The sequence below is a fragment of the Osmerus eperlanus genome, chromosome 13, assembly GCF_963692335.1.
Source record: "Osmerus eperlanus chromosome 13, fOsmEpe2.1, whole genome shotgun sequence".
In the NCBI taxonomy this organism is placed as follows: Eukaryota; Metazoa; Chordata; class Actinopteri; order Osmeriformes; family Osmeridae; genus Osmerus; species Osmerus eperlanus.
Genome location: NC_085030.1, coordinates 9726077 through 9751638, shown reverse-complemented (window position 1 = coordinate 9751638; position 25562 = coordinate 9726077). Strand labels below are relative to the sequence as shown.

General features: G+C 48.1%; 2 protein-coding genes across 3 annotated transcripts in view; one reads left to right on the top strand and one right to left on the bottom strand.

The window, feature by feature from the left end:
* mtus1a (microtubule associated tumor suppressor 1a) overlaps positions 1 to 20604 on the top strand; it is a 32837-nt gene extending 12233 nt beyond the window's left edge. For both annotated transcript variants that reach the window (XM_062477045.1, XM_062477046.1), the window contains exons 5-15: positions 541 to 645; positions 1318 to 1422; positions 7646 to 7890; positions 13230 to 13296; positions 16732 to 16946; positions 17681 to 17786; positions 17900 to 17973; positions 18061 to 18156; positions 18915 to 19031; positions 19195 to 19292; positions 19479 to 20604. In XM_062477045.1, the coding sequence (XP_062333029.1) occupies positions 541 to 645; positions 1318 to 1422; positions 7646 to 7890; positions 13230 to 13296; positions 16732 to 16946; positions 17681 to 17786; positions 17900 to 17973; positions 18061 to 18156; positions 18915 to 19031; positions 19195 to 19292; positions 19479 to 19695 (1445 nt within the window). In that variant the 3' untranslated portion in view covers positions 19696 to 20604. The remainder of the gene's footprint in view (positions 1 to 540; positions 646 to 1317; positions 1423 to 7645; positions 7891 to 13229; positions 13297 to 16731; positions 16947 to 17680; positions 17787 to 17899; positions 17974 to 18060; positions 18157 to 18914; positions 19032 to 19194; positions 19293 to 19478) is intronic.
* A 913-nt stretch (positions 20605 to 21517) lies between these two features.
* pdgfrl (platelet-derived growth factor receptor-like) lies at positions 21518 to 25556 on the bottom strand. The gene is made up of 6 exons (XM_062477060.1): positions 25287 to 25556; positions 24036 to 24315; positions 23603 to 23754; positions 23017 to 23304; positions 22162 to 22298; positions 21518 to 22036 (listed from the first exon to the last, which is right to left on the bottom strand). Exons 1-6 carry the CDS (start codon positions 25339 to 25341, stop codon positions 21836 to 21838), a joined length of 1113 nt encoding a protein of 370 aa, XP_062333044.1. The 5' UTR covers positions 25342 to 25556; the 3' UTR covers positions 21518 to 21835.
* Between the last annotated feature and the right edge of the window lie 6 nt (positions 25557 to 25562).

The window sequence follows — 25562 nt, the reverse complement described above, 5'->3', positions numbered from 1 at the left end:
TATATTATATCTTTTTTGTCCTCCATCGCTTTTTTATTTTACCAACATGTCTGCTTCCGGGGGTCTCCGGAGCTGTACTTGGACTGAGTACTCGGCTTCCATTTTCACCAACTCCTCCCTGACGCCGCTGGGCAGCGCGGGGGACCACTGTGACCTCACTCTGGTGACATGCCTGCTCATCGGGTCCTACCGCTTCTGTGTCGGCCCTTTGTTGGCCTTTACCAGGGAGGCCAGAGCCCAGCTGTGGTGCAGTAAGTCAGACGGGAGCGCGACTGAAACACGTCCATCTCCGTTTTCATCACCCAGAACGCCAGCACAGCTGTGATGGATGGGGACAGCGAGGGGGGGGGGGGGCAATCTCTGGCCGCTATACAAGGACGAGTCAATGAGCTGTGTGACTGTACTTGTCATATTCCTTTCATGATGTAATAGATCTGACTTGCTCTAGCAGTGCAAATTACCTTTTGTTTAAGTGTGTCTGGTCTTTCTGAGTCAGAACCATGTTGCTCCATGCTGATCCAGGGTCTCTCTGTCTCCTAGCTTCTGGGGGTCTTGGCCAGAGTTCTGCTGGAAGACCCAGCTCTTCCACAACCCCCGTGTTGAGAGCCAGGCTCCTCACACAACCAGTGAGGAGCACAGGATCCGGTAAGCAGATGACACACTTTACTAAACAATGTGTTTTTTTCAGTATGTTGGGTTTATTTTGTCAACTACAGTTGTTTTTTCTCTTAATCTAAAACTGTAAGCAGATTAGAGTGGTCTATTTGGTGTTTCTCCCTAAATCTCACAGGCATAAGACTGAGTTTTAGCAGATTAAAATCTGCTGACAAGCCTACCCTTTTTGTGAGTGAATGCAACAGCATGGAAAACATGAGTGAAATGCATGAGACGTGATAAAACAGCAGATACTCTTCCTTTACGACAGTGTTCCCCAGCTCTGTCATTAGTAATGAACCCCCATGTGCTCACACAAATCAGGTCACCTACATTACACACCTGATAAAGTAAAGCTGATTGAATTAAACTGCTCATTCACCCATGACCCAAAGAGGTTGTGTACACCTCAGTGATCAAGTACCCTTCAAAATGAGCTTCCTGGAAAACCTAGCTTCTCCCTGGTGCATATGATAAGGTTGTTGAGGTCTGATTAAATGTGTGTGATTTACCAGACTTGGTGTTTATGCAACACGTATTCCAGGAATCTCTCTTTTTGTCTCTGGCCATGCCAGTGTGTGTGTGTGTGCGTGTGTGTGTGTGCGTGCGTGCGTGTGCGCGCGCAAGCCGAGAGATTTACAATATCTTTCTCTTCCTCCACAGCCTCAGTAGCAGTATGCAAGACCACGGCGTTGTCCAATCAGACGGCCAGTCCTCTGAAGAGAACCGCCTCCTCCAGGCTGGTCAATCCCACAGCCTCTCTACCAGGTGACCATGAACACTGCATCCTAGGAACCTATAGAAATGATTCCACACTCAGTACCATCGCAGATACAGTACATTCCACCCGGTAACGTGGTTATTTTGCACATAGTTATTAAAGGGAGTTATCACCCGCATGATGTGATCAAATGTATAAATGTGCTTTTAATTTATAGGAGCACATTCATTTGAAATCAATTTCATGCGTTACCGCTGGAATGTGAGGATGATTAGATTTGGTAAAACTGGACTGTAGATGCGTACTGAGCTGGGTTAGGGCTGGGGAGGGCTGTGGACCCTTGCTCCTGACCCAGACCGTCTGTTCTTTCCACTCTAGTCTGCTCCTCTGCACATATGTTTCCTCTAAACATAATTACACTAAAGACGTGATTAGGTCTCTCAGTTGTATAGCCCTTTGTTAGTCTCCCCAGCCCTCTCCTCTCTGGGTACAGAATACACTATGCTTCCCTAAACCAATCTCAAAACAATAATATTCCTGGATCTTTTGTATTCTCAAAGGCGTCTTAGGAATCTTATTCAGTGTAGGCACTCTGCAATATCTGCATCATTTTAGAATAACCAACAAAGGAGCATTCAGAAGTCTTTGGGCGATAATGGAAGTCAAATGCTTGGCTTCTGTGGGCGGAGACTGGAGGTTGATTCATCCTCCTGTCATGGCAGCTACTGTAAATCAGAACATCTACTAATTGCATCCCTTATGGTGGAAATACATTCCACAGATTTCCATAGAACCCATTCTGAGCCCATTCATGGCACAGTACATTGTCTGAAGAATTCCCATCAGATCAGTTTGACAGTACAGGCTGGGTTTGTTTATAGCCGGGCAGACTCAGCCTTGCTACCAGCTACAGTACATCCATCACCTCCCGCCATTTCTCTTTCACTATGCCTGCAAGGAGGAGAGACGGAGCACGGAGCAAACGGAAGAGCGTGTGTGTACTAGGAGGACAGATTGAGCTGCCATTCACTGTGGGCTCTACCGCTCGCTCGCTCGCTCCTCCCTCACCCCACCCCCCTCTCCTCCTCTCCCAGCTCCCAGCATCCAGGCACAGCCATACTGGATCAGCTCCATAGCCAGGGCTGGGGAGATGCTGCTAGGCTAGTTGGGAGCTTTGTCTGCTGCTGTGGCTGGTGCTGAGTGGAACCGCTGAACGGCCACAACAAGAGGATTAGGGCTTTCTCTGCCCGCCTCCTCCACATCTGCCGAGGGGCTACTGAAAGCATCACCCAGTCTTTCTAAACCCAACCCCCCCCTCCCTGCCCTCACCCTCACTCCACCAGCCCCCTCCCTCCGCTCTCCTCCCCCAGGCTGGGTATGTGCTGTTGATCCTCTTTGCATGAGGAGGGAAACGAGAGCTGCCACGCTCAACTGACGAGGGTTCGTCTTCCTGCTCCTCTTTATTTGCCTTCCTGTCTTTCTCACCGTGGCACCGGATCCTCCACTGGAGCTGCTGCCGTGTGTCTCTCTCTCTCTCCACCTCGGTGCTTCAGCATCACCCGAGTTCCCGCCGTGCCCAGGCTCTCTGGCATGCGCTGCTCCGCAGCCTGCTTCTCCTGCTCTGCTTTGGGATTTCTGTTTTGGATTCTTACAAGAAGCAGTAGTTGGGACGTCTTGACTTCCCGCGCCTGCTCTCTGCTGGAGACATGCTTTGGTCTCCCAAGCTCTCGCTGTCCAACATCCACGTGCGTCTGACAGCCAAGGGTCTCCTCCGGAACCTTCAGCTGCTGTCAGGATGCAGGAAGAACACAATGGTGTTCCACGCAGGTCTGTATGCACTCACAGCATCATCCAGGCAGGACACGGATGCCTCTGGCTGCCGTTACTGCTGTCATCCCTGTGCTTTACACTACAGTCACCGCTGTTGTGGTTGTAGCTGCCTCTAACACCAAGCGCATTAGCAATTAGCTGTTTGCCAAGCTATATTTATCCTAGTAGAGGTTCTTTTTACATTTTACCTCACGGCATATATCATTTTACACTGGATCACCACTTGCAGAATTTAAAGTGGGTTTACAAATGAATTAATTTACTAAATAGTAAAATTCTGAAGGCAGTCAATTCATTTATAAAAACAACAAAAACATATTTCAGACTGGTGTACTGTCTTTTGGTCACGTGTGTGTGTGTGTGTGTTGTATTTGCTTGAGTGTACTCGTGGTCATGCATGCACCGAGACCCACTGCTCCAGTTTCACCCTGAGATGTGGGCTATTTTGGGAGCAAGTCACTAGGGTCGAGCTGTGGGAACCTTGTTGTTGTGATGAGGATTCTCTCATCAGAGAATATTTTCCAAAAAATACATTCCTCTTCCCTCCCACCCCCGAAGTTGTCATTTGTGTAGACATGGCCTCTAATAAGGATCAGGGTAAGGGCCGGACCTATACATAAACCTGCCCCAACATTCCATCAAGTACCACTTGCTTTTATTCTGACATGAGTATTTTTGTGGTGTCTCATAAAATAGGAGTATGTTAGAGTGGGTGAGGTGTTTTTACTGACATGGTTTCTGTGTAAGGTTTACAGTACTAGATGACGAACTAGCCCACACTGAGGGAAGGGAGAAAAACAATGACTCCTGTCCAGAATGTAATCCAGCATTGTACATGTAATCTGGGTCACTGGGCCTTTCCAGTCCAGGAGATGATACAGACGAGTTCATTTGCCTTGTTTGTGCACCCTTTAAAATGGAAACTGCAATAACAGGAAATAATAATCGAAGTCAGTTCATTTCTGTAACCCAGACACTCATCCAAAATCAACATGGCCAGCTTGATCCTAATGTTGATCTGATGTGCAGTGACAGAGTACAGCATGTTCCCTCACCTGCAGTTCAACAGGGCATATGTCCTAGAATGTACCAGTCATTGACTTGGTGTCCATTTTAAAGAAGAACTGGATATCAACATTGCAAATAGTTAGTGCTGGCAAGCGATAGGTTGAAGTGTTAGTTTTAGAATCCAAGCAGCGCCACACTTCTAGTACTGGGGTGTTGTTCACGTCACACTGGAGCCGCGACAAGGGTTTTATTGTGATCTGTCTCCCATGATGCACTGTGCTGTGGCAAGATATCCCCGAGGGACACCAGACACCCTGAGCCTCTCACCAGGGCTACACCAGCAGGCTCAGTAAGGACTGCTCGCTAGATTCATAAACTAGGGAGACCACGGCTATGTTCGGAGCACCGAGACTGTTGTGCTCATAGAGCAGCGTTCTGTCTTCATCTCTGTAGGTGCCTGGAATCAAAATAACCACAGGTCTACTGTTGCCATGGTAGACACCAGTTATATGTACAGTAGCAGTTAACTGAGATCACAGCCCAGAGAGAGGGAGAGAGAGAGGGAGGGAGAGCGAGAGAGGAAAGAAGCCTCTTAAAACCACTTTAAATAATTCAGGGCAAAAAATACTAATTATTTAACATGCTCTGCAATGATCTTTTTATGTGCTTTTCAACCCAGGTGTCAAGTCCCCTATGGAACTGAAATTGAGGAAAGTTCTTTTATAAATCAATATACACAATAACCCTCCCAAGTCTAATAAACACTTGTTATTTAAAAGGGAAGAACTGTCAGGCAGTAAGAACTACTTGATCGATTCCTGTACATATTCATACATGATTCTAATGTGGTCATGTAGCTGACTTCTCCCGCTCCATATGAGGGCAGCCACACTGCGGTAGTTCTGTCTGCTGTGGTGGGATGGGCAGGGCTTCACTGCTTGTGTGCAGCTCATCAGTCAGGCCTGCCCCTGGCTGCAGTATGGCCTGAGGAAGTGTTACTGAAGGGAGTCCAGGGAGGGAGGATCTAGTCTGGCCACCAGGGTGCATCAGAGAACCTCCTGGTGGCTCACTAAACTCTATCAGCACACTGCTGGTTAAGCCAAGGGGCTTTGCAGAGCTGCTAAAATGGCTTTGCTTAAAGTTTATGAGCAGTCCGTTTTTATAATTACTAGCTGATCTGCAGTGTGTGTTAATTGATCTATATAACACTACTGTAGAATAACACTACCTTAACTGTGTCTTCACATCAAAACGTTTTGCACAGAGAAAGATGCTTTCTCTAAAATGTTTCTTGTAAGCAAGCCAGCCCATGATGTATTTAATCTAATGAAATTCTACACCATGGCAAGTGGAATATTCTTCCAGCCAATGCACTGGCCCCAGATACAGGATTATTAAACTGGGTCATGTGGCCTTTAATCAACATTTAAACCACTATACAACCAGCACATATCAACATTACTGCCACACATTGCTCTAGTTGACTAAACCCGTGTCCTAGAAACCGATAGCTGCAAAAACTGTCTATAAACTACACTTTGGAATGTCCTTCTAGATTCCACAACCACGTAAGTCAGTGGTTCTGCTCTTCACCTACAGATGGAATCTTTCTGTTTATCTAGTGGGTGGAGCCTATAAGTACAGCTGTTTAATTTGGCTTAGTCCTAATGCTGTTGTCAATGGAAACGGTCCTCGAGGTGAACAGTATCTGCACAAGCACACTTGCGCACACAGTATGCACACACGCATACGTGAATTGAATATCAAGTAAAATATCGTGTTGTGAACCTGTATACTTCAATGGCTTACTTTGTAGCAATTTTTTTTAGTGTCCTAGGTTTTTCTTAAGGATATGTATGTTGTAGCTGAGGTGTGGTGCAGGCTGTGGTGTGTGGAGCTAACACAGACCTCTGTCAGGCCACTGCTGGAATGCTGTTGTCTCCATGGCTGCATTGTGCTGCCCTCTCTGCCCAGGCCCAAGTTCAGCACTTCTATCTTAATGGCTGAGCTGTCTCCTCTCATTCATCCCTCTTCATTGCACACAGCCAGGTTGTGGATCAGTTCTGTGCTTCGGTCAATAGCCACGCAAGACTTCAGTCTCTTACATGATGATTTAGAATTTGTGTCAGCTTTACAGTATGTGTATGTAAATGTGAAGATGTAGCTAAAACTCCCGACACTGTGGACAGAGGCATATGACATGGAGACTGAGTCTAACTTGAGTGTGGAGGTGGTAAAGGATCCTTTTACAAAGTAACCTTGTGTTGTGATGAGGCAGGGTGATCCCGGTCACTCCACTCTGACTAACCTGTATTTGGACCCAGTGTCTTAAACCAGGGGCTCATGGTGTGCACATCACACTGCATGCCTGCAGCAATGAACACATCAACAAGTTTGTTGTTGTGTTCCAACTGGATGTAACACAGCTATTTGTGTTCACCCCGACCATTGCCAAGGTGGGTTACCGCCATGTGTTGGTCTGTCAGTCACTGTAATTAGGGGGGCCAGAGGGGGCGGGGGGGGGGGGGGGGGTAGTAATCGTAAATCCTCCATATCTCAGTGGAGCGTGTGTGGCTTTGTCCCCTGAGGGCATGCCCCCCCCCCCCTTCATTATAGCTGGTATTCCCACTATGTCTGAGCCTGTCCTCACTGTCCTATTACATAATATCCCCCCCCAATACACACACGCCAGTACAACTCACAACACGCTCGCTGCCAGGTGTCCAATATCCATGCTCAATCCTCATAAACATCACTTTCTCTCCTCCTCCTTTTCTTCATCCTCCCTCCTCCTCCCCCTGCAGGAGGTTTCTCCAGTAATGAGCATATATCTGTATTGGTGTCTCCCCTCCCTTCCTTCTCCTGTCATCAGAGGCTGGGGTGGAGGCAGCAAGCCCCTCAGCTGATTATTGGGCCCAGGATCCGCTAGCTTATGGAGGGGTGTTGTATTTATATAGTTGATGTAAATCAAAACCACTGTGACACTGGCCTGCTAAAATAAGCGGCCCAGCGTCCGGACGGCAGAAGATTGAATCAGGAGATGGGGATGTAATCTCATTCGGAGGCTCCATTTTGTGGTCGGCTGGTGGACGATCATCTCTCTCCCTCCATCTCTCTGTGTCCCTTTCTCGTTCTATCTTTGTCTCTCCTTGATGGACTTGTGATCACTGTTGTCCTTGTACTGGGCTCTGTGGGCTGGACCACTCTGCTTCCGGACTTGTAACCCAAGCAGACGTCCTGGGCCAGGGCTGGAGCTGGGCTGGTGTGGAGGGCTCTCTGGCTGTGGATGGGGGCACGGTAGCAGCAGCAGCAGCAGCAGCAGTAGCAGCAGGCTCCTGTATCTACAGTAGTGCTTCTCAATGGGGACCATCATGGAGGGGGGGATGGTGATGCTCAACGCTGTGACGACGCTAAACGGATGTTCTCTTGCAGTGGACAAGAACCGGCCCAAGGCAAACCCACGGAACCAGCCTCCAGCGCAGCCGAAGCCAACGCCCGCGCCTCCAGCCCCCAGCCATGGGCACCCGGACCTGGTGCTTATGGCGGGTAGGACGAGGGGCCCTGCGGAGAGCTACCAGGCCCAGTGGGAGAAGCACAAGCAGCTCCGAGGCCTCCTGGCCAGCAGTGACTGCAGGTTCGAGGCCGTGGTCGTGGTTCTGCAGCAGGCCCTGGCACAGGTAGGCACCCTGCACCTGACTCACGGTTCAGCCACTCGGACGTGTGTTTTAATGCCTTGACTAAATGCCTTAGTCATAGACCAGGAGTACTGTGTGAGGAATTTCATACCAGTATAATTTAAGGACTTTAGTAATCATGTTTCACCGTTACAGGTAGAACAGTGATCACTGACTTGCATGTTCATTCAGGCATTATGTGCATGTGTGTGTTTGCACACAGGCTTATGTGTGAATGTGTGTGTTTGCACATGAGATGGGTGTGTATGCACGTGTGTGTGTGCCCCATGTGAAAGTTTTCTCCCTCCTATGTTTGTTTTGGATCAGTTTTCACGGCTGCAAGATATGATAGGCTTCCAGGAACTAGTTCCCAGAGGAATCCCTTTTCCCACATTACATTGCAGAGGGAATGGTCCCATCAGCAGCTCCCCTCTCCCCACGCTCACTGTGCCATGGTGTCCTATCTTTCTAATGCTATTTCAAGCTGAGATCATTGCTTTGTCCATAGAATTTAACACCCCCCTAGTTTACATGGTTTCAAATGGTTTGACCCAACAGTCAGTTTCCAACTCATGACATAGACCATACCATGTTCCTTGTGTTGTTGTTGAGCAATGTCAAATGTAATGACTTGAAAGCAGCTTCCTACATGAGTAATATTCCAGGCATGTTTTAATTACTCTGCCCCCCCCCCCCCCCCCCCCGTGGTCTCCATAAACAGTGTTCCACCAGCCTGTATGTCTGACCCTGCAGGAGTCACACAGCTATTCCTGTCACTGACTAGCCGCTAACAACTCCTTCACTACAGTATCACAGCACGTAGGCATGTTGTTTTAACTTGGCATTTGTTGTTTTTGTTGTCCACATACTTCAGGAAGCCAAGTAGACAATTGAAATACATCTGATCATAGGAATACCTCAACATTTCATTAAGGTTAAGGACGACCGTAAGATCTATCTACCAGCAATTAGTGGCACATATTTCAAACACAGTTTAGACAGATTGAGCAATAGAAGTGTATAAATATACACTCCAACCTGTAGTCTTATTCCTGAGCACAGTACGGATGTAGCTGTCGTTTGACCTTACCGTTTATACTCCTCTGTATATCATCATGTCATCTGGCCTTTCATCTGCCATATGTGTACTTCAGCTTGATATAAAAAGCATGACAATCTGCATAGCCCTTAGAGGGTCTGTACAGTATCCTAATAGCAGCATCAGGAATACCAACCTAACCTAATGCCAGAGGATGTCTCCTCCAGGTGGTAGGGTTGTGGCCCCGACCAGTGAACACGCCTGTGTTTCCTAACCCTCCAGCAGAGCGGGGTTCCCCTGCCTCCCTCATTATCCCGGCTGGGTAAGCCTTTAAACGCTGGGTGGGGGCTGTTTTTATCTCCCAGTGACAGTGACAGTAAAATAGCCCCCTCTGTCTGTCTGTCTGCGGTGCTTCAAAGAGCGCTCCTAAAGAGAGAAACCACCACAGCCCCTCCACATTAATAACAAGTGCTGCCTGCAGGCTGTTCTGGCCGTGAGAACGTGAAGCAAACGCCTCCTGGAACTAGAATCACAATCATCATTACTGTCTCCTGAGACATCCTCCTCGAGGATTTGTGTTTTTGTTTGGATAAACTCTGGATTCTCGTAAATGGACCATTGTACAGACTATATCAGTTGCTGTATCCGTTAACTGGACAAGCAAGGAGCGGCCCTGTCCTATGTGAGTCTGGGCCTGATAGTGGAGAGATAGCGGAGGTCATATATGCCCAGCCTCTTTCCTCCAGAGGACCCTGGGAAACTAACCATCATCCCTCTAATAGGCTGCCTCTGGACCTTATCTGACATCACTGCCTGTCCGTCACTCCAGGCTTAGATCCTGACACACACCAGACTGTGCTCCCTCCTGTATAGGCTCTGCTTTCTATAGAACGTGATGCACCCATGAATATAGATTGATGTACACATCGCTCTGCTAGGGGGGTGACTGCTGGTATGATAGGTTGCTGTCGTCTTCCTGTCCATAATTCTCTGAGCAATGGAACTTCTGGTTAGGTACAGTCCATATACAGGCAGCAGCTCAGTGAGGCAGGCAGTTCTAACCATCAATGTGGGTAATAATGTGTCTGTAATGACTTTGAATCCAGAAAGAGGGACGCATTTTACAGGCAGTTGATTTTTGATCAATCTGGACGAGGCTTGAGGCTTAACTTAAAATAATTTCTATTTAGGAGACGAAACATCTGTGGGATCATCTCAAACCCTCTGAAGGACAAACACATGTTGAAACTTGGTTGCACATTCCAGCGTTCAGACACGAGAAACAACATTTCAACTCATTTTGGAGGGGCTATAGAGAGAGCTAACAGACAGATCATCACTGGTGTTGTCACAACAGGGAGCCAAGACACGCCAGCTTAAGTGTTCCTTGCAAGTCATGCCAGTGAAACAGGGGCTCCTGCTTTTTAAAGGGTTCTTCATTCAAAACACACACACACACTGTGATCTCCTCTCCCTGGCGTTGGACTCACATCCTTCCGTCGGGGCGGATGGTTTGTGAAAGTGATTATCTAGACATACAAAACAGAGATGGTTTCTCCCTGTTCCTCTGATAGTATTGTAGCAGCTGCCTCAGACGGCGCCCTCTCTCAAAACCGACCTATCCTCCATCCTCTCCAATGGAAACCAACAAACCCCATAGAGAACCATTGTCAGCGACCATATGTTATATCGTGTATAATTTGGGGTACAAGGACTCTTGTGTATAGTTTGATCTCTTGGACTAGTATGAATAAACCCATAGCATATGGTGTGTTGTTGGCCTCCGGGGGTGAAGGGGGGTGGGGGTTTATCTGGTAGTGAACACAGTGTACAGTATTGGAATCTGATGGCCACTCACAGACCAAGAATAGGGGGCCAGGCCTCGCCATGCTTGTGTGAGAATGTCCCAGCTGTTGACTTGATATGGTTACAAACCGCAGCCAAACACTGGATAAGATAGGTGTGTGCGTGCGTGCACTGTTTCTTATCACCTGTTTAGATTATTCCTGTCAGCAGCAGTGGGCATAGATTACCGTAATTCCTCTAGAAGAGGAGAAAGTCATAAAACATCATTTTTCAAAAATGATTCACCCTTTTTATACAATCATGATCCATAAACAGTGTATATATACACATAGCAGTTCCATCCCCCTGTTCTCCACACGTCCTTTTGTTTTTTTCTTTCCTTGAACATTACCAGAAGATGGAAACCTAATCCAGATTGATCTCATGGTATTGATCCCCTCCTCCCACGGAGGGCGGTCCTATACATGATGCGTGCACATAGCTTTGTACCACCATCAGAATGTCATTTAGATTTTATTAACTGAATTAAGTCGTACACCCCAAAAAGATTGAGCGACTAGACGGCCAGCCAACCAGGTGAGAAAGGCTTTGTGCTCTCTTCCTGGAGTTGATAAAGACGCCCCACCCAGTGTGTCGTCTCTCTGCCTCATCTTGCCAGAGAGCGATGCTGCGTTGCATTTCAGATCACCATCCATTTATCTGGGACGCTAAGCTCTGGTCTGGATTTACATTGATAGAATCTGAGAGCGTATTAGCCAGCCAGTCAGACCCCATCTCCTCCACACCACATCCCATTCTCCCGGGCTGGGCCTGAGCACTCCTCCACACTCACCGCTCCTCTCTCTGCACCATGCAAACGGATCATTTGTCTGTAGGATGATACTGTGTTTGTGGCTGGCTGCGGCTCTGTGTCCGCAACAGGGGGATACAGAGATCTAAATGTTCTGAAGGCATTGATTTAATCCAGTTGGGGGGTGGTCGAGTTAGGGAGGGTTGGTTGGTCATATTAATGAAGCCCCCTCCCTTCTCCCCTGGGAAGGTCACAGGAGAGTCTAAGTACCTCTCCATCAGACGAATGTCAAAGCTCTCCCCTCTGTGGGGCTGTCTGTTTGCTCTGGCTGTGGCCACTGCTGGCTGGCTAGCTCTTAAAGGGCCAGCGGCACAACAGGGAGGGGGCGGGCCCCCAGCCCACTGCAGCCTGCCCCTCTCTTAGGGAGAATACGGCAGGACAGGCTGCTCTCACTCACCGGGGGCCAATGATAGTGGCCGCTGCACTCCAGCTTCAGATGGAGAGGCAGCAGCCTTAGAGAAGGTGGTGTGTGTGTGTGTGTGGAGGTATCCTGTGTGGAGGTGTCCACCTGGGCTGCTGCTGCTGCTCTGTCCTGGCGTACAGGACTTCCAGAGCCTGCCTGGAGGTCTGGGCGGGAGGGGGGGGGGAGTCTCCCGGAGGCTGAGCCCCAGGCAGAGGCTTCATCATGGGCTGCTCGGGGAGCAGAGAGTGCCTTAGCGCTTCATGTACTGGAAGAGACGGGGTACAGTAACCAGCTTCTCTTTTGTTATGTTTATGCATTAGTGAATGGTAGGCTGTTAACATGACAGGCTATTTGTACTGCCAAATAAGATCTCCTACTAATGGATTTTTTGAAAGCAATAACGATTAGACCTACTTAAGTGATGACTTTGCCCCTTAGCCTCTGTGATTCAAAGATCTCTAAGGCTTATGTTGGCTTGCTGATTGAGGATCATGTGACTGTGTTAAGAGTGTTTCTCTGGTGTGTTTTCTATGACCGAACCATGTGTGTTTTGCGTGAGCATATTGAGGAGAGAAACAGGTATAGAGAAGAGGAATGTTTTTGGTTTCTCTCTGCGTCAGTTTGGGAGACTGCAGATCACCCCCCTCACTACTGCAAAACACAGCAGAGAGGGAGCGAAATGGGAGAGAGACTGAAAAGGAAGGAAAGATGTTACCAGAGAGTAGGGAACTCGTGTTTGTTTTTTTACTTCCCTCTTCTCTTCATTCCTTTTCTCTTGTTGCATTTCTTGGTGTAATACGTATGTCCTGGCACCATCCATGTAATAGATAGAGATGTTGGCATTCAATAAGAGAAATGATTGGATTCTGAGGTTCAATATCCGCCTGAAGGAATTGTTTTTTTGGCGGTGATGGGGAGGGAGGGATGGTGATAGAACTGTCACCAGCTGATGATTTTATGATCTGCCATAAGGTATGTCAGTAAATACAGTCCCACCCTTAAAGTACTCATAGTAGTGGGGGTGGGGCTGCTGCATCGCTGGGTGTTTACATTGTTACAAAACTACAGTTTAAGATTGTATACTGGTTTGTGAGAAAACAAACTGCTTTTAAATATTGCACTGATTTAAATAAAAAGTGAGTATTGGTGTGTGTGTGTGTGTGTGTGTGTGTGTGTAACAATGCAGTATGTGAACATCCATGAGTGCTTGGAGTGTGTAACCGCTTTTGCTCTGCCCTCCCCAGCGTGACGAGGCCATGAAGCGACGCAAGGAGCTGTCCCAGGAGATGATCGCCCTGAAGGGAGAGCTGGGTAAGGAAGGGCATCTCGGGTCCCTCACCCTCTACGTCTACCTGCCACGTTAGCCTCACTTTCTCCCTCACAACACCTCATGTCCTCCGCCACCACTCCTCACCCACATCCTCCTCAGCCTAACCATGTTTACTCTAAGGTAGAACCACATATGTCCTCGCCGGGGTTGACAGCACCTGCTCTTAAAGCCAGCAGCCGATGTGTGTGGTGCAGCCCAGCTGTTGCAGAGCGCACTGAACAATCTCTCCAGACCTTATCTGTCACAGAGCTGTAGGATGCCAGTGGCCTGCTAGGACTCTCCAAGCGCTCTCTTGATGTCAAATGTGTTTTTCCTTTCTCAGCTAAAGAGAGAACTACATGGAAGCTATATCTGTGGCCCTGCTGTAAGCAGCTCGGCCTGGGTCGGACAGGAGCAAGCCATAGCAGCTTATGTGTGTCACAAGCCTGGACAATCAATGGTGTATAAACAGTGAGCGTGCTGTTTGTCTGGTCCCTGGACACTGCTGCTGGCTTCCTCTCTCCGTGTCTGCCCACGCCTAATTAGATTCTCCTCCCCCTCCTCCTCATCCTCCTCCCCCTCCTCTTCCCCTCATGCTTTATCTGACAAAAAGGCCGCCCAGACATGGCGGAGCGTGGTGTGTGTGTATTTTATTGTAAGTCTGTTCCCTGGTGGGGGAGGGGTTTGTTGAGTCGACCCCTGACCCCCACAAAGGCTATTGCTGCCGGTCAGACATCCTGAGGGGGGGAGGGTAGGCCCTCGTGATGGAATTCCTAACCACCTGAGGCCTTTGGGAGGATTGTGGAGACAAGGACAAATCCCGTACTGTGCACACTCGCACACTAATGCATGCGTTGGCGGCCTTGGGACACACCCCTGGTAGCCATGTGCTGTGTTCAGCATCCATCTTTCATGTAGCTCCTCCCCTCCAACCCCCCAGACCCATGTTTGTGGTCAGACAGGCAGCCTTGGGACCTGCACATGACTCCTCTTTACCCCTGGGCTCAGTCTTTACCCCTGGGCTCAGTCTATCAGCCTCTTAGCACATTCCTGCTACTGGTGTGATTTTTTTTAAGACCCCCAAGGACCCCCTGAAAGACTCTTCTTGTGTTTTGTTACTAGAACGGGGGCAAAGCCCAGAATGCATTTCTCCCCAGGGTCCTGCTTATGCAGCCGCTCACCGTTGTACTCACCCCTCCCCAGACAGTATCGCTCTTAGCTAGTGTGAGCTTGCTCGCCCGATGATGTCACCCCCCCCCTGCCCATGGCAGCTCGCTCCAGTAATTATAGTCTGACTGCATTGTCTGTTTGGGCCACGGCCAAATTTGTGATATACGACCCTCCCTGTGTTATTACCCCTCCTAACTAGATTAATTCAAAGCACATGTCGGAGCTCTCGCCTGCATTGACTAGGGGTCCGGGTGCATCCCCAGCCCTCTTTCCCACTTCCTTGGCAGTGGGCCACCGGACAGATAGTGTTTTAGTAATGGGGCTCCTAATACGAACTCACTACCTCCTGAACCATTGTGGTGTTCGGCGAGGGTGCATCAAGGCCGGAGAGTCTCGTATGACCAGACCACCCGCCCCTCCCACTCTCTTACACACGCCTGAGGAATGCCAGGCTCTGCCTGTGTGGCTGTGCAGCATGCCACAACCTGATAGGCTGTGTAGGTCTGTCTGTCTCCGTCTTCCTTTCTGTCTTCTGTCCCTCTCTGTCTCCCTGCGTCTCTCTCTGATAGGTGTACTGTATGCAGGTTTCCCCGGGCCCTCCTCCAAGCCTCAGAACATCACTGTTCATCAGAGTCATGGAGATGCCGTCCTCATGTCCCCTCCCTGGTCCAGACCACAGTATTGACTTACTTCCTTGTGTGTCTCTGCTCATCTTTCCTCCATCAGAACTGGCTTATTGAGCGGCTCTCAGCAGCATGTTTCGGCCCCCTGTTATAGAGTTACACCACACGTTTATGTAATCCCTCTCTCCGAGGTCTGACCTCCCAGGGGATTCTACATCTCTGGTCCGACCCCACAGCTGAGTTCCTCACTGGCTCTTCCTCACTGGCTCTTCCTCACTGGCTCTTCCTCACTGGCTCTTCATCCTGCCCTGACAGTGATGCGTCAGCCAGTAAGGCCTCCCTCACTTCCTGTCCCCTACCCGGGAGGGTTCGTACCAGGGTGTGTAAGCGTCTCTTCTTGATCTCCTAGTAAAGTAGATGCTGCTGACCCACAAGATAGTGTGAGAAGGAATTCAGCATGGCGTGATCGTGTATAGGCTGACACATGTAGACAGGACCAAGTGCCTGACATGCACATCGACAGTTACCACAGCGTTGGTTCCTAAAACTATGTTACAGGAATAATGAGAACACTTAATCTTGTTTGTGTGGGAGGGTGGACATTCTGAGCAGGTTGCGTAAGGATATTGATTCCCACTCAGTGACGCTTTCAGCTCCACCAACAGCTGTAGGTGATCCAGCCCAGCCCGTGCAGAACCAGTTCCTTCAGAATAGTTGGAGTCTGTCTTTAATGGAAACCACCTGTCACCCACGGCGACAGTACGACTACCCCGTCACCCACAGCTGCCCCCCTCGTGTCATCACCACCGTCGCTTCGTGCCGGGAGAGATGCTCTTGGGCCGGCGAGGTGTTGTTTTATTGGGTATGGAGCTGGTACGGTGCCAGACGCTGGGTATCTGACGTCTAGTCTGACCCAGGCATGCGGCATGGCAGAGGCCACACCAGCATAAGGTGCCAACAGGACTGTTGGTGACACAGACAGGATGCGCATGAACAGTTGGGAATAGTGACCACTCTTATTGCTAGCCAGTTCAAACTGGGAGGGTGACCTAGCTTCCCCAGCAAGGACACGCCAGTCAGTATTGAGACACAGTACTGAGACAAGGATCGAAGACGCGTCACTGATTTTAAGGGAATTGTGAAATCATTTGATTTTGACACATTGTTATGTCTGTTTTGCCACCACTTGGGCAATAAGCTCCACGTGCTCTGTCAGACAACCCACAAGGAAATTACACATGTTTTATCGGTTTTCAAAATTGAGCAATGCATGTCACAACGTGATCTCTGATATTGATCTGACTGAAGAAACTGGTTGCCAGAATCCTTGTTTAATCCCCTGCTTAAGAAATCTTTCATTTCACTTACTCTGCTCTTACGGAATGGAGTTTCATACAAGCATATTTCTGCATTCCATTGTGACAGGTTGCATGCAGACTTTTAATTACCCACAGTAAATCACTATGGTAGGACTATTCTAACCCAATGGAATTCACAGCCTATTTTTTATATATTGTTGTTAGATGTTATTCTTTGCTCTTCATAAGGTGTGCAATATGTACTGTTTTCTAGTTTCCATTCGTGGACACAATCCAAGCTCCCAGACTAACTCTTCTCCTCTCCTCCTGTGTGGGTCTTCCCCAGTGAGCTCTTCCCACACCTGCGACCGTCTGAAGCAGGAGAAGGAGGAGGCTCTGTCCACCATGGAGGAGGTGCTGCTGAAGGTGCAGGAGCAGCACGGCAGCCAGCTGGCCCAGCTGGAGGACAGGCTGCAGACCTTCTACCAGGCAGAGTGGGACAAGGTCCACCTCACCTACCAGCAGGAGGCTGACAAGTACAAGGCCTTGATGGAGCAGCAGGTCAGGAAGACGGGGACACACACACACACACGAGGGGCACACATCATGATGGACTAGGTACACCTCGGCAACCAAGATGTCCTTGAGTCAGTCAAGGCTTGGTTTCAAATTTGCTCCAAGGTCCTATTGCTATACCTCAGTAATCTCCAACAGTAGCTTGAAAACTAGTTTCAGCTTGCCTTCTGTTGTTCCAGGTCATTTAGCATTTCCACCGGTCCACCAAAAGACTGTATAACTACCATGACCTGTTATGTGACTCATACCAGTCTACTAAGTACTCTGTCCTCATGGTCTGTTCAGCGGAGATTCAGCTGAGGTGTTTTAAGTCTCTGCATATCCATTAGTCTGTGTCGTCTACTGCCGTTGTGTTGAGTCATACACTGAGCTAAATGTGGCCAGATTCTCTTGAGTGTATTCTCTTTGAATAGTCAAATGAGTTCAGCGGTAACAGTAAAGTGGTGTGCGTAAGAACCTTCGGGGCATCTCGTCAATATGCCGTCACTGTGGGGCTTGTTTCATCCCCAATGTTCGAAGGGTATATAGCCTGTACAATAATGCTGACTCACTCATGAATCTGTCCACTTCAGAAAATGGAGCCTCTTTCTAATGGGGTTTACTGTGCAAGAATGAATAACCAAATTGATTTAGAAAACATTTCACGTTCATAGTTTGTTTGTTACATTTGCTATTAATCATGACACATTTTCTAAAGCCTGCTACTGTCTGTCTATCAGATGGGGGAGCTGAGGGCCACTCATGATGACCTGAGACAGATGCTGGAAAACAGACACTCAGAACAACTCCAGAGTGTCCAAAAGCAGTATGAAGACTCGCTGGAGGGTGAGTTTATCACCACTTTTTGAGTTTAAGTTATTAGGTTATTGACTTTTGGGGTGTAGTGTGTGTGTGTGTGTGCTGCAATGAAACCTGTTTGCCTCTCTCTATGCCTCCAGAGATGAGGACGACTCACAAGCAAGAGCTGCAGACTTTAGAGAGAACACTGAAGGAGGCTGAGGCCACTCTGTCTGTAAGTGTCCACTCAGAACATCTACTGTCTCTGGCGCCTCTGCACCTACTGGCAGGAGGTCCTAGTGTTCTGCTGCTCTGTCCCCAGGGCCAGATCCAGGAGCTGACAGCCGAAAACGGCACTCTCAGCCAGAGGCTGAAGGCGGAGGAGGACAGGAGGAGGGAGCTGGCTGACAAGAACCAGGTACACCAGTGTGTAGTAGGGGGCTGCTGCCAAGAACACACACACACCTCACACCTCACACAATCTCCACCCCTACCCCTGCTATCTTCTACTTATCCCATGCTCTGGCTCCAATAACGTCTCTTAAGATAGCATTGTTATTGTCGCTAAGCAACGGCAACTACCAGTGCCCTCCCCTAAAATTGTTAGCTTTTTTTAAACCAAAGATGTGGTGGTAAGGGAGGGCTGTCAGTCACAGTCAGTGTTGAGTGCGTGCCCCCATGCTTTTAAACGATGCACATGAGGGGTTTTTAGATAACATGCTGCTATCACCCAGCCTCTCCTTAGCAGCTATAAATAAGGAGGCAAACCCACTGTCCTACGGCCACATCAGCATGTACTGTGGTTTCAAACTAGTACAGTGTTACCTTAGGAAATGCCCTACAATGCATTGTAGCATGTTTTGGAATTATTTTATGGAAAGGATAGACTGAAAAAGACCTAGAGGGAAAGTTAGGTTACATGTACCATATGGCATTAAGACAGAAACTTAAACATAAAACATGACATCATTTACAGTAGAACATCATTGTGCTTGGATGTGCTAATGCAGCCAAACTACTGGAACATTCTCACTGGCCCTGCCTGTGTGTGCTCAGTTCTGACTTTTGTCCCCTACACATGGCGCCACCTGTTGATAGATGTTATGGTTGCCCTGGAATGTGTGTCATTTTCCACGGAGAGTTGAATCCACCTCCCGCCTGTCCTCCCTCTTCTAGAAGGACTCCCACACCCTGTACCTGGAGCAGGAGCTGGAGAGCCTCAAGGTGGTGCTGGACATCAAGATCAAGCAGCTGCACCAGCAGGAGAAGAAGCTCATGCAGATGGACAAGCTGGTGAGACCCTGATCCTGCACCACACAGAACCACAACCACCCAAACCCTGTTCAACCACCCCTATAGAGCCCTGTCCGAGCACTGATGGAACACCGGTCCTCCTGAAGCCATGCTGGGGTTGGTCAGCTCATGGTCATGATGCTATTTGAACTCTCTTTCATAGATGGAGAAGAGCGTGAAGCTGGACGAGTGCCTTCAGAAGGTCCAGCAGGAGAATGAGGACCTGAGAGCCCGCATGGACAGACACAGTGCCCTGTCAAGGTAAGGAACATTGACGTCTCACCATCTCTGTGCTTGGTTCTCAGAAGACTGAGGCAGTGAGAGAAGTCCTGCTCTCCCAGATAAGGAATAAAGACTTAGTAGTATGGAATAGCAATCTAGGCTTGTGCTGTGAAGGTGAGAACTCAGCCAGGACACAAAGTCTGACGGGGTTCTTTCTCCTTCCAGACAGCTGTCTACGGAGCAGGCTGTTCTCCAGGAGTCGCTCCAGAAGGAGTCCAAGGTCAACAAGCGTCTTTCCATGGAGAACGAGGAGCTCCTGTGGAAGCTCCACAACGGCGACCTGAGCAGCCCCCGCAAGATGTCCCCCACCTCGCCCGCCCTCAGCATCCAGTCGCCCCGCAGCTCGGCCATCTTCTCCAGCCCCCCCGTCTCACCCAGATAACGACGGCCCTCCGCTTCCTGGAAGCAGCCTCCCCCCCTACCCTCCTCCTATCCACTCTCCAATCGGAATGAGCCATCCCTCCATACTTAGAAGCTACATTAGCTTAGCACCCTGTTGCCGTGGAGACTCCTGCTCCAGAAGGGGTCCTATTGACACTCTGTACAGGTGACTGACCCAGCTCAGAGGACTGACTGTTGCACAGAACACTTACCGAGGGAGGATGCCCTTGTTCTATGCCTTTCTCGTCTGATACCATAGGTGGAAAATAAGGAACTCTCAGGACGTGTATATATTGAGACACTATTTTTGTTACTTATTGATTGGCCGCTAATGCTTGTTTTCCTGTTTTGAAGCTTCAAGCGGTCAAGCTTGTTCGCACGCACCCACACAATCACAAACACACACACTCATCAGTGCTCTTGATAAGTGTTTGTTCAGACTCTGATGACCAAAGGCAGACCTGTATGTTGAGGAGAACAGTTATATAAGCATGGCTATGAATCCCTCCATGAGATTATGTAAGACTCCTAATGTGAATGTCCATTCAGGAATGATCTTTTGGCCCTTTTTTTGTGTCAGCTGTCATTCTACCCATGTTATCCTGTAATCTATTCCAATTTGACAAATCACTGTAGATTAGAAATCCTCTTCAACAATATTTGCATCAATATTGCATTGCTAATATAGTGTAGTGACGCACATGTAAAGTGCATCTATGCCTAGCAGCAGTCACCATGGAGATTGAATCTAGACAGACCATGAACACCAAGCTGCATCTTTTTTCATTGCTTGTATTCCCCAACACGTTTTAAAGATCCATCGATGATCCATCCAATCGAAGATCTATCAATGTTCCAACCGTAAAAATGTTTTGCCACAGGTTTTAAGGAGTTTTAAAGTCAACCTCTCCACCAAAAGAACCAGTTAACAGTTTACTCCATAAAACTACTCAGTAACCAGGATCAACAACTAAAATATTTTTTTCTCCAATTGCCCATGGGACCAATCTTGATGACTGCATGTTTGACTGACTCCATCCCCCCATACTCCTCTCTGAGTCCATACTGCAGCTTTAAGCTTGGGGGTTCAGGGTCTCTAAAACAAGACGCCGCCATGACGACTGAAGGGAAGACTCAGATGGATTGGGTTTGGGTAATGGCGTCCTGAATACACGTCACGGAAGGACTAGGGTGAATATGGAAATAATTGGTGTGTTAAACTTGTTTGAGATATGCAATTATTAATAAAGTCGTATATACAATGTAAAGCTGGGTCATGGTGATTTGGTGTCCTGAAAAGGACATCCTATATGCACCACAAACCTTTTCCAATTTCCACTTCTTACTGTAAAAGATCATTTTAACAAAGCATTTAGTTACTTCATCACTGACTAAAACTACAACTAAGAGCAGAGGTTTAGTGACTACAGTTGAGTTGAGTTGAGGTGGAAAAATTCTGTGTCAGGCTGGACCAAAATAAGATCTGGGCCCAGGATTCACATTCCACATACGGAGTCCATTAGGACTGGCACACAACCTTCTCTCTCCCCCTCTCTTCCTCTCTGCTCAGCTGTCCAGCAGACTCTCTCTCGCACCACTCAGGACCAGATCCCTGCTGATCAATGCCCTCCTTTCTGGACCTGCTGTTCCCGTCCACCCAGAGAAGCCAAGTTATCAGCATGTTTAATGACTGAACAGTCTGTCCTGAGGAGTGCAGTTCTGTGCAACATGTGGACGTTCATCAATGCAAATTTCAAGGTTTTTAAGTGTTCGTATGCATGAATGCTTTGTCATAATATAACAAGACTGTAACAAACTGTATTAAGTCTTTAATGTGTTACCAAATATAAACATTGAGCATTTAAATGACCATCTACAGTATACAAGCCAGATACATTCAGATTCATTGCAGTGTGATTTATATTTACATTGGATGTGCAGATATACCCCAACAACAAGCAATATTATGTATATTCACAACATAGGTTGTGTTCTCACTTTGCAAATTACCTTCTATGTTCCACAAATAGGAAAATTCACATTCCTTGTGACTAAACAACCAACATTTACCATTGTCTGAAGTGAAAGGCTTGAACCTTCCAGGGTAACTTCATAGCAAGCACCAGGTTTCTACAGCCCCTTCAGGCTCCAGGCGAGGTAGAACTGATCCTGGTGGACACAGCCGTCTCCCCGTGCGGGTTCTTTGCCCGGCAGATGTACCTGCCCAGGTCACTGGTCTCCAGATCGTGGATGGTGATGACGCTGTGTGAGATACGGGTGGTGTGTCCCATCCCTTGGTTTATCAGCCTCCTGGAGGTCTGGATGTCCACAGGCCGGCGCTCCTGAACAGCACAGAGCAGAACCAGGTTTGTTTTTTGATTGTGATAAATGAGTTTGAGAAGTTGGCTTGGGTGATGTAATGTTGATAATTAATGAGGATTTAGACTTTTCCTTGTCCCACTGTCACCTGTCCAGGGTGGGTCCAGGTGAAGCTCACATCCACCTCTGGCTCCCCCAGGACGGTACAGGTGATGTTGATGGTGTCACCCTCCCTAGCCAAGGTAGAGGAGGGCTCCAGGGTGACAAAGGGTGGGCCGCTGGGAACTGCCAACACAGCATGACGCAACAGAATCATATGTCGTTGTACATAGTAGTTACATTTGTCACCGACTGGTTTAATCTGGGATGCATCTTCAACTGATCTAAACCACTGACCTAGAATTCTGATGGGAGATGCTACAGATGAAAACCCTCACAAACATAGATCAGTGTTATGACCCAGATCTCCACCGTGTCTTATACTCTACATATGCCTGTCAGACACAACTGCCGGGAGAGATGAATCTTACCTGAATCATCTACAGCACACACATACACGCGCATACACACACACACAGTTTCCATTTTCGAAATCCCCCCCTCATGCAGCTCACAATAAGCAGCCGTAGCTCTGAGACCATATTTCCACCTCAGTGGGCTCGGTTCCATTCAAATAAAGAGCACCTCTGTCATCCAGGTTTATGATAACTGCGTGAAATACACTCTGTTCCTGGAAGCTGCTGACACAGAGCTGAGCTCGCCAGCAGACCTGATTCATGACTGTGTAGAAGGTTCTCCCATCATTTAGAGGTAGCTGGAAGCCGCTAATCAAGATAATGAGGGTGGCTGTCATTCACTGTCTCAACTGAATCTTACTACATTGTTACTGTAAATGCACTTGACAGCATGATGGTGTGTTATGTGAATTGTGAAAAAGTGAGGGTCGAGTATGCTCAGTCAGCACTTTCTCTGTGTAGAGGGTGCACAAAGACAGGGTAGGTACCCTCCACGTAGAGTAGCTGGTACTTAGTGGAGACTTGGGGGGTGGCCTTGGTCACAGCCTTGCAGTAGAACACCCCCTGGTGCTCTGGGCCGATGTTCTGCAGGATGAAGCCCCGGGTGGGGTCATAGGTCACCAGGGTTCCGTTTATCTCCTCTGGAGGCACCTCCAGATGCAGCGACACCTTGGCCAGGGGACTGGTCACTCGGCAGGGCACGATGGCCGGCTTGTCGGGGCGCAGGTAGACGATCTCAAAGTGGATGGCCGAGGGGACAAAGAGGTTGTCCATGTCTGGCGGAAGGAGAGGTAGGAGAGCCCACAAACGATTAGGTGAGAAATTGCATAGGACACACTAAGGAATTTCTTTGAATAGAATGTTTTGTATTTATTTTGCAGACTCTCATCCAGCCACATATTGGTGTGACACATATTGGTGTGATGTGACTTTTTATCTGTGGTCAAATCCTCTACTACTGACACATACTACCAACACATACCCCCTCATTTAAAACACATTTCCTCTTTGTTTTTTTCTCATTGGTTACCATTAAGAATCATATTTACTGATGAAGAAAGGGGACATATTCACCAGTAAAATAGATATACGAGGTGGAAATGCGGTCAGGGTCTTGGTGACATTCGCTCCCGTCACACAGAATGACCCAGCAGCTGTAGGTCCCTGTGTCAGCAGCAGAGGGCGACGTCAGGATCAACTGGCTGTACTTGTCACTCTGCTTAATACTGGGTTGAGGAGGATGGTCAAAGAACATCATAGATTACTGTTTGATAAATCATAGATTACAGTTTTAGAGGAGTGAAGGGTTGGGCATTGAACAAACCAACAACACAATTTACACAATCACATGAATGATACTGATGTTGATTAATGTTGATACTGTTGAATTGTAATATATTTTTATCGTCCACCCAAAAGTATAATTTATATCTGGTCTACTAACTTTATACAATGTTATAAAGTTATTTAAGTGGGTGAAAACAGCAGTTATTGATGTTTTGGGTACCTGAGACGAGAGTCGTTGAAAGTGTCTAGGTAGGAGGGGTAGCCCCAGCCGATGTTGCTGCCTTTACAGCGCAGCTCCAGGGTCTTCCCTGGGCTCAGGCTCACGCTGTCTCCCAGCCGGAGGAAACGGCCCTTATCCAGTACCTGGGTGAGGAGGGACTGGCCCTTCCCTCCAGCATCCTTGTCCTTCAGTTTGGGGTAGCGCACCTTGACGCGCTTGCCCCCCGGACGGATGCGGTTCTCTCCGGCCTCCTTCCTACGCTTGGCTAGCTGGCCGGCGCCTGGAGAGCACAGAGGATGGGGGATGGGAGAAGAAGGGGGATACAGATGGAGGGAGAGAGACAAAGAGAAAGAGAGAGGACATTGTCACCCTCGGATTGAGTAAGACCTTCACAGAAGGACAGTGAGGGGGTTCAGAGAATAGGGGACCATGTGCAGAATGCCCATCTGGAGAGCTGTACCATAGTTCACACACAGCTGTATCAACAGTGGTGCAGGAAACACGAGGCGGGAGGGGGTGGGGTCCTTACTGGCGCGGTGTCCAGCCTAAAATCACTCCAGCCCATCTGTCTGCTGTCAATTATATTCTGGTGAGCAGGGTGGTGTGTTCCATTATGAGTGATGGACATGTGATATTTGTTTTTTAAGGGGGAGAAATGTTAACCTATATCAATCATTGATCAAAACAAGTGTTTTCACTCAGTGATGGACTTTTGATGAGTGCAAATGTTATTTTATACAAGTCTGTCGATTGTTCTTTATTGGTAATGTCCAAAACATATGTTTTCTCGTTTAACTGTGAACCGAATGCTGATAGAAAACACCTGTTTCATGCTTCAGGTACTACTGTTTAGTCTTTCTCTGCAAAGCTCAGCTGCAATAGAAAATCTGTTATAGGACTCACTGTTTTTCTTTTTTATTTACTGTTTTATAATAAAATATAATGATATTATAAATACTTTGAAAGGAAAGAAAATAAGATTAATTCCACACCATGGCGTGATTTATAAATCACGGTTGTCAACCATTACGTAAATATATTCACATTACTTGGCTGTCTGGCTACACCTCCCAGCCTCTCACTCCCCTACCTTATGGTTACGTCAGACAAACTCTAAAACTCAGATTAACAAATCCCTGCCCAGAGATTAGATACAAATCTATGATGGCATTTTAAGAATCAGCACTTCACTGTCTTTGCAGACAAACACTAAGAAGTTATGAGATGGTTATGGAAAGGATATCTACTCACCATCTTGGAGCTCTAACCAAAGTACGGCCAGTGTTAGGAAAAGCCACAGTTTCATGGCGAGTGGACGGGAGTGAGTGCGAGAAGAGAGGCGATGGAGGTCTTTAGGGGGTCTCAGGAGAACCAAGGGGCCAGAGAAGGAGAGAGAGACCCAGCAGGGGACAAGGTCAGACCTGGCTGCTGAGCTGGACGTCGGCAGGCTCCTACAAGCCTGTTTAGATGAACAGCTGCTCTATTCTTGACAGGGTGGAAAAATACAAAGACAGAGAGGAAAAGAGG

Excerpts from the sequence above, each read along its gene's own strand:
- pdgfrl (XM_062477060.1), bottom strand. The coding sequence starts at position 25,341 with ATGAAACTGTGGCTTTTCCTAACACTGGCCGTACTTTGGTTAGAGCTC. Across the intron at positions 23,755-24,035 it reads TTCAACGACTCTCGTCTCAG|TATTAAGCAGAGTGACAAGT; the intron begins GTACCCAAAACA and ends TCCTCAACCCAG. Across the intron at positions 22,037-22,161 it reads CCTGGACCCACCCTGGACAG|GAGCGCCGGCCTGTGGACAT; the intron begins GTGACAGTGGGA and ends TGTGCTGTTCAG.